Source organism: Strix uralensis, chromosome 2 (genome assembly GCF_047716275.1).
Source record: "Strix uralensis isolate ZFMK-TIS-50842 chromosome 2, bStrUra1, whole genome shotgun sequence".
In the NCBI taxonomy this organism is placed as follows: domain Eukaryota; kingdom Metazoa; phylum Chordata; class Aves; order Strigiformes; family Strigidae; genus Strix; species Strix uralensis.
In genome coordinates this window covers 89,224,091-89,235,525 of record NC_133973.1, presented here as the reverse complement: position 1 = coordinate 89,235,525, position 11,435 = coordinate 89,224,091, and the positions used below count along the sequence as shown (strand labels likewise).

The 11,435-nt window shown below is 45.4% G+C and overlaps 1 protein-coding gene across 1 annotated transcript; it reads right to left on the bottom strand.

Moving 5' to 3' along the window:
- Nucleotides 1–3,783: 3,783 nt before the first annotated feature.
- Nucleotides 3,784–11,057, bottom strand: SPRY2 (sprouty RTK signaling antagonist 2). The gene is made up of 2 exons (XM_074859434.1): nt 9,510–11,057; nt 3,784–5,560 (listed from the first exon to the last, which is right to left on the bottom strand). The coding sequence occupies exon 2, from the start codon at nt 5,507–5,509 to the stop codon at nt 4,568–4,570; it is 942 nt and encodes a 313-aa protein (XP_074715535.1). The 5' UTR covers nt 5,510–5,560; nt 9,510–11,057; the 3' UTR covers nt 3,784–4,567.
- Nucleotides 11,058–11,435: the final 378 nt, after the last annotated feature.

The window sequence follows — 11,435 nt, the reverse complement described above, 5'->3', positions numbered from 1 at the left end:
GAAAAGCATGTTTCATCCTCCTCTTTCACCTTTTGTCCTAGTAAGTGGCAGTAAACCTTTATGTATTATAGCTAAGAAAGGTCAAGGGGGGGACAGGGACCCGAAAGAAATATAAAGAGAAATAAATAAGACTACTGCATAGGGGGTCTCCTCAGTTTGAAACAGTATTTTTGAAAGAAAACAGTACTATATATATGCACAGCTTCTGTGTCAAACTGTCCTGATTTCAATGAGACGTCAATTTTTATTTCTAAATTTCCAGTTTAAAATCAGATTGTGTAAACAAAAGCAAAACTGAGTATTTTCATTGGTAAGGATTTGGTGTGCTTGGTCACAATGTAGTCTAACTGCAACCCCAACCTGTAACTGATTTATTTAAGATGATTCAATACATTGCTGACATTTTCAGCAAGAAATCTATCCAGTACTATTCATACAGACATTACTCAGTCAAGCGTGCTCTCATATTCAGCCAATTTCTTTCTGGGTCTCTGCTCCAGTGACTGATTGAGAAATTAGTCTCAGCAAATGAAATCATTATTACTTACTGTTCTTGCACCCATCCAGGAACATCTGAGACAAGACAGACTGTTCAAATCCATCTTCCCCAACAGTTAATTCCTAAAAATAATTGAATGTTCTACTGCGGCACAAATGCATTCTATTCTCTCCCTGACATTTAAGAATAAGCCTTAAGATTTCACTTATCACAAAAATGAATTACTTTATATTTTGCCAAAAGTGAAAAAGGTAATACAGGTAATACTGTACGTTTAAAAAAAAAAAAAAGGCAATTTATGCATGGTGCATAAGTGATCAGTACTTTGCTACTGTCAAGTCATTTCCACCTCACACATGCTGACAGTTTTCTAAGAAAATGTAAAAAAGCTGTTGTGTTAATCATCATGATCACTTAACTATAGCACTTCCTCATTTGGAGAATTTTGTCTTTTAAAGACTGATTTGGTAACTTGCTTGAATATGTAAATACTCACCTGAATATGATCTCAAATCCTTTAAGAACACATTTTATTTCCATCTAAAGTACTATTCTATTCTCCACTTGAATCCAAATTTTCTTTTTTTTTACTGCTATAATCATTATCTCAAAAAAGAAATTATAATCAAGCCTCAAACCATTAAAGAGCAAAATAAAAAAATTTGGTTGAGGATATTAATAGAGACATTTCTAAGTTACTGTACAAGCAGATTTGATGTATTTATTTGTAGCTCACATCACATGGAAAAAGAATTTGAATATTTGCTTCCATTGTTACAATAGTCAACTGTCAGTCCAATCCTGCAGGTCTCTAACTTTAAGCAAACCTTACATCAGAATTTCTAGGAGGTTAACAGATCAAAACACTAAAGCAACAACACAACAAATGGAGCAATCATAGCTTAATAGCTGTCTAAAATCCAAGTCCTATATGGTATATATCTGGCATGACTTTCACAGTTATCCTCAAAACCTGTGTATGGAAAATTTTCCTTTCTTAGACCTCCACTTTCCTATCTCAAAGGACAAAGTAGGCATGCTTAATAACATTATCTCAATCTACTTGAAAAGCTCTCTTAATTCTTACTAAAACAATATAATCTGTTTGAGGCAAGATGTTGGTTTTAATTAGATAAGGTTTACTATTCTAAATAAGTGTAACATTAGGATGTTAACTAACACACACAAGCTAACTTTTAAGTGTCCACTGCACACACATGCCAATTCATACTAACTGAACCATAGACCCCAGCACCATAGTGAGCCCAACAGGCAGTGCCTAATGCCGTCCTCAATCACAAGTGCCACATGTGCAACCCAGTTCACTGGTAGTGAGCTTACCTGGTGTGCGGGGCATCCACTATTTATCCTCATTAAAAAACAAGTGGAAGATGACAACCTCTGTTTAATGTTAAGAACAGCTTCAAATTTCAGTATCAACAAGACGGTTTTCCTTTCCTCTTAGAACCTAGGTAGCCAAAGAATTTGCTATAGTGCGAAACAAAACACACCCACAATTTTAGTATTGGACTTTATCTAGTAGAACTCAAAATTGAGTTGCACCCTCCTTGACTGCTACACTGCTTAGTCATACTGCAGTTTTCCAGTTTCACCTTCAGACTACCTTAGAGATATCTTCTCGACTGAAACATAAATCACTGAAAAGACAGGGCTCACCTTCAGTATTGTCAAGTTCATCAGTACAGTGAAAAGACTGGATTTACTGCCTACTGAAATCAGTGGGTTTTTGGGTTTCCAAAATATAGCCTAAAGGTCAAAGATTCCCCCAATAAATGAACTATTTGATGATTCCCATGTTTGTTCTCAATCAGCAAGACTAGCCCAGGACAGTTTAGGCATAAGCACCTAATCAAATTCAAGAATTACATTCAGTGAATGGAAACACATGATGGTTACCAACCAAGAACAAGATTTATATTAAAAAAAATAAAATCTCTGTTTATCAGCAGCCAAATACAATCTCACATATATGTTCCAACACTCGGTCACAATATACTGATGAGCTTTAAATATGGACAAATTACTCATGTAACATAAGCCACCTTCTTCCTGGCAAATTCCACTCAGAAGGCTAAATATATGCTGCTTGTGTTTGTATACCAAAGTATCCAGCCAGCTGGTGCAGAGAGGAAAGCAAACCAGCTTACATTTTTCACCAGAGAGGTAAGTTAAAAAAAAAAACAAAACAAAAAAGAAAGAGAACAAGGCCCATGTATCAGCTATTTTTGTTTTGCAAACTAGCCAGGGCTTGCACGTTTTAATTTCACTTGATGATTGATAACCAATACCCACTAACACACAGTGTAAGATTTTTGAGTACTACAGACCTATGTAAAATAGCCCAATCACCAGATCAGAGATGAAAATTAGGGGCAGAAAGATGTAACATTTACTCAATGCTCTGGTTTTCAACTTTTAGTGAGTTCTTAATTTATTAGTTATAACTTGTTTTTGTTGGAGATGGTTCAGAAAAGGCTGTGAGATTTTTCTAAGCGTCAGCTTAAAAATACTTACAACTATTTCTTAAATGCCAGCTTAAGAAATGTATAAATAAAATTCAACATTAAGACCTCTAAACTTGGAGAGACATGCTCAGAACAGGAAATGATAGTTTGTTAATAAAGAAAGGTAAATCATTCTCCAGGCTTCCGGTGGGAAACTTGGCAGCGAAAGGATTTTGACCTCAGTGGAAGGTAACTGCCACAAATGACAGATCAAGCAACTTTCTTCTTACAAGTGAGGCAAATGTTTGACATAAGGCTGGACTGCATTCAGATCTATCATTCCCTGTGGCATATTCTTCTACTTTTAACAAATAATACTGCAAGCTTTTTGCACTGACTGTATTAATTTTCTTTTTTTTTTTTCTCTCTCTCTCTGAGTAAAGCTGTGCAAGCCTAACAATTTTTGTGACTGATTACTTATTTCCTATTTGAGGCACAAAAGCTCATCACTTATAGAATAGGTCAAGCTTTCAGTGCCTATTAGCCCTAGTCTGGAACAAATTAATGCATTTTCCTATGTTCATTTTCCTTTTCTGTTGTAGGAACAGCATATAGGACATTTGTGCAAAGGAAGGAAGCAAAAATCCTGCATTTTTTTCAGGTAAAGTAGTGAACAACAAAAAAATACACTTAAAAATTCTACTCTCGTTTTCATATTAGACTCACTGTGACTATATCACTGTGAAATTTGCCATTAGAAGTACCAGTTTTCCCAACTCAAAACAATAAATTGGGGGGAAAAAATGACAAGTAGCCCAGTTTAATTTCAAACGTTAATATATTTTCTATTTTATAGTGAACATATGCATCGTTCACCCCTTATTTGCAGCAACTATGACGTCCTCATAAAAAGGGGTGACATTTGTAAGATGCCTCTTAAAATAAATATTTCTTTTTATAAAATAATAAAACTTCAAATAAATATTCTTTACACTAAACAATATGTTGAAAAAATTAGAAAATAAAGGCTGAATTTTACTGTAACTGTACAATATACATGAAGTCCAAAGGGAAATCAGAGTCTTGTAATAGAAGGTTTCCGTAAGACAAAATACAATCTAAAAACATACTGATTGATTCACATTCTTCCGAATGTACAACATATTAGTATAATATTTTGTGACTGTGCCATGTCTTATGACACCACTTATTTTTCACAGTTGAAAATATTATTGTATATACAAAAATATAGCACATTATCTCTGGCAGAAAACAATGAAAAAAAGGAGTCATTTGCTAATTTACAAATTTTGCAAGTACTATTCACAAACAATACAGTTGTCTAGGAGTGTCTGTGTTGCTTTAGCTTATGCAATCTGTGGGTCACAATGTACTGCATCCCTTTTTTTTTTTCTGTATGCCACTAGCTGGATTCTAACAAGCGTATCAGTTAAGATGGCACACACAGAGAAAAGCATTTCACTGCAAACAGCAAAGTAGATCCCCAACCCTTCTACTACAGTGCCAAGACCATAGCTGCTTAGTTGGTTGCATATGTAGGTTAAAATAATCCTTGTTACTTTAGTATTTCTGACTAGTGATGCTATGTTGGCTTTTCAAAGTTCCTGGGGGGGACACTGGGAACTTTGCAGCAAACGGTGTTGGTGTGTTTACAGCGGCACCCAGGCCGATTTACCCGGTCATAACAGCCCTGGCACAACTTAAGGCAACCCTTGGCTGGTAGGTAACACCACAAGCAAGGCAGAAAGAGGGACACCACACCCATGGCGGACCATCTAGTGCAGCAATGCGACTGGCTGCAGGAGCAGGGGTTGTCAGCACAGTTGTCCTCATCATCGTTAGAGCAGTGATAGAAGAGGCCCTTCACGCAGCAAACGCAAGTCCCGTAATCAACCACGTTCTGGGCTGAGCAAAGACACTGCTTGTCACAGATCCAACATGATGGGAGGGTCCTCGGATAAGTGCACTCCTTACACTTACACTTCCCGCAGTCCTCACACCTGTAGCTGTGCGCTCCCAAGTCTTCCTTGCTCAGCGGCTTCAGCTCGCTTGACTTGAGCTCAGACTTGGGCTGCATTCGGACTATGCCGTCGGCAACTGGCCCCGAAGATGATCCTAGAAGTCTCTGTTCAGATGAATTACTGCTCGTACTTGTCCTTGTACTGCTCCGTGAACCTGTGCTGACCGTGCTGATGGATCGGGACAGAGGCGCCCGAGAAGAGGCATGTGTTTGTGTGTGCTGAATCCGGCTAAAATGACGATGCTCAGGCAAGCCATGGGGCCTTTCATTTTTGGGTTGGGTTGCTAGCCGAGGAGCAGACTTGATCCCCGGCCGTGGAGCCACCGTAGGTCCCTCTGTGTACTCATTCGTGTTTCGGATGGCTCTGATCTGGTCCAACGACAAGACGTGAACCTGCTGCATCAGGACATCCCGCAGGTCGGGCTCCCCGTGCGGTCTCCCACTGTCACGCCGAGCCTGTAGCAAGGCCTGCGACCCGCTGCCGTGCTGAGCTCTCGTCTCCATCAGTGCCCGGAAGCGTGCTCACCCCGGCAGGCTTAGAACACATCTGAAATCCTGGAGCAACAAAGAGAGGATTCACTATTGCAACACATCTCATGCTCTCTCCAGCAGCCTTTCAAGCCTGCAGGATCCCACAGCACCACACACAATCAAGTAATGCATCAGCCATTAAAAAAAGGGAGTCACATCTGGGGCGGAGCGCAGGCGCCGGTCAGCTGAATGCACTTCCCTTGGCCTGTCCTGCCTACTCCTGTGGAGAGCTTAAAGAGATTCTGTTCTAGGTCCATGCATCTTAACTTGTGGCTCTAGAAAGTCTAGGTACTGTGTCTGCTAACTAAGGCTTCCCAGGCCACCTTCTGGTTAGACCTTGGCCTTTAAAGTGATTACGTTTCAGCCACTTGGAGTGACTCTTCTTTTCACATCAGGCTACTGAAAAGTTTATATTTAAAAAAAAAAAAAAGCCTGCAAGTATTTAGCAAGTGTAATGTGACCTGCTGATGACAGACATATAATTCTCCAATTTTGTTTAAAACTGGATAATATTTTGGTAGGCTAGTCTCTTTACACATTAAACTTTACATGATGTAAATAGGAAATTTTAGTTTAATACCAATGGTCCCAAGAAAAACACTAAATAGCAATAAAATGTTTGAGGTTAGACATTAAATGAGTTAGTGCTACCAAAAACTTCAACAGCACAAGTAAAAATATCTCTCTCCAGTATTTTAGTGTGTGTCATACTTGTGTACACCACTGTGATTGTTATTTTAAGGCTCAATACTACAAAAGCAATGCTACCACAGTTTTATTTTTTTAAAACGTGTAAAAAATTCCATAGACTACATTTCAAATTGTAAATATTGCCAAGTGTGGCTTGTGGGACAGAGGCATGCATAATATAATCAAACAATGCCAGCATCCAAGACGTCTACTTGATTGTGAATATTACTTTAAAGGATCATTAACTACAAAGTAGAAACAGAGACTTAAGAATTTAAATGGAAACCCAGTAAAAGGCTCAGAAGATGAGAACTTGTAAATAACTAACTTCCACACTCAGATATGCAAAAGTTTCAAGTACTGCCCTCTAAATTAGTTAATATTTGTTTTGCCTTTATCATATCTTAAAGTGGTTCCAAAATCCAATTACCTATACAAAAATCCAGAACAGTATTTTACAATTAGAACGCAAGCAGGAACCAAGCTTCTTACAGGGACCACACAATGTCTGCAATTATACCTAGAAAGAGCACCATAGTGTTACTCTGTACACATCAGTTACCAACAATAATACTATACTGCAGTATAATAAAATATAGCCAAACAGTTTAACAATGAATATCTCAAGACACTGTCTTTATTCTAACAGCAGTGGAAAATATTTAACCTTTTAACTCCTGGCTCCCTCCCCTCAAGGGCTTTTTCTTTTAAAAAAGAATAAAAATCTAACTTTTAAGAGTGACCACCTGTTTTAAATATTGCCAAATCCTGGCTTTGGACACAGAGTGTTTGTCATTGTATATATCCCCCCCACCAAAAAAAAAAAAAAAAAAAAAAAAAAGTCTTGCAAACTTAGCTTGAAACATTGCTTACGTTTTCTTCAAGTTAAAACCTTTGCCATATGAAAAGTTTCAACCAACAGCCTAAGTAGACGTTTCCTCATCTGAAACTGTCTGGAGACAGAAAAAAAGAATAGAAAATAAAGTACTTTCCCCACTCTTGAGAAGAACTAGCAGCCCTAGGTGCCCTCCACGTCCAGCTTCTGGCCAGACTCAGCCAGTCGAGGTCCGCCGGCTCACCCCCTGCCTCTCAGAGATGACAACCCAGCGCAAAAGCAAAGCTGACCCTGACCTGCAGGCGCTGAAGACGACACCGGTCTCGGTGTGGCGGAGCCCCCCTCAGACGCCGAGGCAGGAGCTGGAGGAGAAGCCTCCGCGCTTTGCCCCCTTCCCCTTGCCCGGCTCCATCCCGGCGCGGCGCGGAGCGGGCGCGCAGCAGGTGGGAGGCGGCAGCCCCCGGCCCGCAGAGGCGCGGCCGCAGGCGCCGCCGGCTGCCCCGCAAGTGCAGACAACCTGGAGATAACCGGGAGACATCCTCTGGGCTGGGAGGTGGGTGGGAGGGGGCTGCTGCAGCCGCCTTATCAGGAAAGTCAAACCCATGTTTCCTTTTCAACTCTTCCCCCCCCTTCCCCCCCGAGAGATGCTCAAGGAGCCTTCCCCTCCCGGGTAAGGCAAGGCGCCCTGCAGACGGTTTGAGACAACACCGCCGGGACAGCCGGGCAAAAGGCAGATTACCCCCTCTCGCCCTGCCATAAGTACCCATTCAGCTTCACAAAGCCAACCGCTGGAAAAGCTCCTCTTGTTTTACGCATATTCTGCAAATTGCCTGAACTTCAGTCCGCTCCCCTCCGCCCCAGCCCGAAGGGACCCAGGAGGCATTTTCAGCGGGACATCGGTCCGAGCAAGGCGATCCTCCTTTTTTCTCCCCTCCATAGGTCCGCTAACAGGACAAGATGCACACCTCCAGCACATTTACTTGCAAACATACAGTTGCCTGAAAATTCTTACGGGAAAGCACGTCTCTCCCTCCTCTGATCTAGCACTTCTCCCCTTCCCATCCACCAAGAGCAGAGAAGAAGCATTTGCCTTTTTGTGTGTGATAACACGATTCCCCACTTCCAAAAGCCAAAGTCCACTCTGGCGGAGCTCAAGTGCCATGATTGTTAACTTTTCCTAGCTGGGATTGGCAAAAGGGCGAGCAAGGGGGCCGGGTTTCGCGTTCGGCACATTTGGGAAGTTTAAAACGCAAGGGGCTTCTTGCGTGCCGTGGAAAAACCCCGTGTCTCGCTGGCTGGGAAAAAGCGAGCCTAAGGGGGAGAAGTCCTCCGCCCGTGAATTTCTGTTTTGTGTCCGGAGCCTGTGCAAGGCACCCCCACCCCCATCCCCACCGCACACACACCAACCACCTCCTCTTCTTTCAAAGTGCTTTGAAACCCCCATTAAGGGCCGAGTGTGTGATCAGACTATGGATTAGGGCAAAAGGGACTTTACCATCGGGGTGGGGCAAACTGACACACAAATAGCTTGCTGAAAACACCAGCAGCTTTTTTTGGGGGGGGGAGGGGGGTTGTTACAAAGTAAACCCATCAAAGGGAAAAAAAAAGAAAAAAGTAAAAGCAGAAATTAAGTCTTCCCTTCCACACATGCCCTCTGCATGGAAGAACCTGGGGAAGAACTTTCCTCGTCTTATGGATCGAATTAATTTAATCACACGCGAAATACATATGTGCATACACACACGCACACATGTATATTTGTACCAGACGTGCACTCACTTCCGAATTGTACGGATCTCCCGACGCCACTACAGACGGGCGTAAATCACGCACTGAAAGGCGGGTTGCTCGCTCTCCCCCAAGACGGGGGGGACAAACAGCCCCGGCGCTCGCCAACCCCGCAGCGCCCTCCCTTCACCTCCCCCCGGGGCTTGTCGGAAACCCACGCGTGCCCGGCGAGAGAGCAGCGCGCAGGATCGCCCGTGCCCGGCTCCCCGCAGCAGGGAGAACACGCCGAAGTGTGTGTGTGTGTGTGTGTGTGTGTGTGTGTGTGTGTGTCCCGCTCGCAGCCCCCGCAGGCATGCCTGAGCGCCCGCGCAGCCCTCCGCCCCCCCCCCCCCCCCCCCCCCCCGCAGCTTTCCGCCCCCCGCGCCCCCGAGGCACCCCGGCGGGGCGCAAACGCGGCGCAGCCCGCAAACCCCAGCGGAGCTTCACCCCCCCCCCCCCCCCCCCCCCCCTCCTCCCCGGAGAGAAACCGCTCCGAAATCCCACCTCCGGCTCCTCTCTGGAAAAGGAAGAAGAGGGGAAGGGGGGAGAGGGAGAACCTGTGCGAATGGAAAAGGGATCGGCCTCAAACATTTCCACGAGTTTTCTTGGAGCAACCAAGGGGGGTGGGGGGTGGGGGTGTTACTGAAAAGCTTGTTTTGCAAAGAAGGAAAAGGCTCTCACCGTGATCGCGGCGCTGCACCAAACCCCTCTCTCTCTTGTATTTTCTTCTTCCTGCGGTTTGCAAATAAATCCAGCCCTAAAGCAAAAAAAAAATTCTTTTCCAAACTCTGCTTTAGTCCAACTTGCAAATTAGAGTAAGAATGATCACCATGTAAAAAAGTCCAGAGCAAAGTTAGGTCCCTCTCCCCAGATCGATTATAAATACGTGTGTGCGTGTATATACTATAATAATAATAAAAACACCTCTCCGGATCGGGGTGGGTTTTCTTTGCTCCTAAAAAGAAATCAGTCTCTCACACACACACTTTCCTTTTTTTTTCCTCAATGAACAGGAGGCCGAATCGCCAATACCAAGTCACTTTTTTTGTTGTTGTTGCAAATGATCAAGAGGAAGGGGAAAGCCAAAGAAAACAAAATAAAGTGGATCTAAAATAAAATCCCAGAGCTTTCTTCCACTGAGCTCCTCCAAAAAAGCAGCTTGTGCAATGTAGCCGTTCTGCTGAGAAGCTGCTTGCTGCAAGCTCCTCTCCCCTCTCTCCCTCTAGCTTTCTCGCTCCCTCTGCGAGCGTGTGTGTGTTGCAGGCAGCTCTGTGGTTTGCAATCGGGGGGGTGGGGGGGGTGTTTTGGGAGCGCAGCGGATTTGTGGTGGTGGTTGTTGTTGTGTGTTTGGAGGAGGTGGAGGAGGAGGAGGAGGAGGAAGATTTGAGATCTGAGCTGTAGGGGCTCGGCGTTTTTCTGCTCGCTCGCTCTCTCCCTCTCTCTCTTTTTCTTTCCGGAGGAGGTAGGGTGATCTCTCTGCAAAAGCAGCAGTAAATGGCGTCATGTGGATCTGAGGAGGAACAGAGCAGTTGTTGTCCCAGAGGATATATCGCATCCGGTCCCAGCTCATTGGCTCTGCGGGGCTACATTCACTGCCGCTCCCAGCGCCCTGCCAGCACTCCGAGCTGCGGGAGGCATCCAAAAGGGCAGCGCCGCCGACACGGCCCCGGCCCCGGCCCCGTTCCGCGGCCCGTCCGCGGCGCTGCGCTGCGCTGCGCGGGGCAGCGGGGAGCCCCGCTGGCGGGGCCTCGTCGCAGCCTGTTTTCACAGGAGGCTCCTCCGTGCGCGGTCACACGGCGCTGGGGGTTGCTTTTGTGCTCCTGTATTTATTCAGAGGCGGGCAGCGAGAGCTCCGCCGGGGAGCCGAGGGCAGCTCGCTTCTCCCGGGGAGGAAGGCACGCTCTCCCCGCCGCTGCGGGCTTTCGGGAGACCCCTTTCCAGGTGCTTCCCTTCCCGGGCCCCCCCACCCCCGTGGTTTCTTTAACCGAGTGGAATAAAAGTTTACACTTTCCCCCCCGCCCTTTTCAGCAATCGGTTCCCCGGCCGCGCAGGGAGAGGGAAGGGTGATTACTTCGGGCATTGTCCCACGGATTATCGCGATTAGGCGGCGCGAGTGGGGGGGGCCGTGGCCGGGCGGGAGCGCGGAGCGGGGCCCGCGGGGCGCGGAGCGGCAGGACAGGCCGCTGACAGGCGCCGCGGTGCTTTCCGCGCCTCGGGCGGCTGCGGGGTTCGCGGCGTCCCGGCCAGCAGCGGGGTCTCCTCGCCTGTGCGCAGGGGTGGGTTTTTTTAGGAGAAAAAAAAAAAAAGAAAAAACTTTGCTTTAATTAATTCCGTTCGTGTGGGGGACACGGTCTGCGAGCAGCTCACAAACGTGACTGTTTGTCTTCTGGGCGTTTCCTGACACGGCCACAGCTCGGTCCCTTTTGTACGACGGGGCCACTGTCGCTGGGCCCGGGCATCTTGAGCCTACATGTATCTTTAAGCGCGCAAAGCAGCGTATCCACGTAGGCATGCACCGAGCACGAATATACCCGTATCACGTGTGGCACTGCTTAAAATACACACGATGTGTAAGGCAGCAATGCATTGCATTATTTACATGAACAA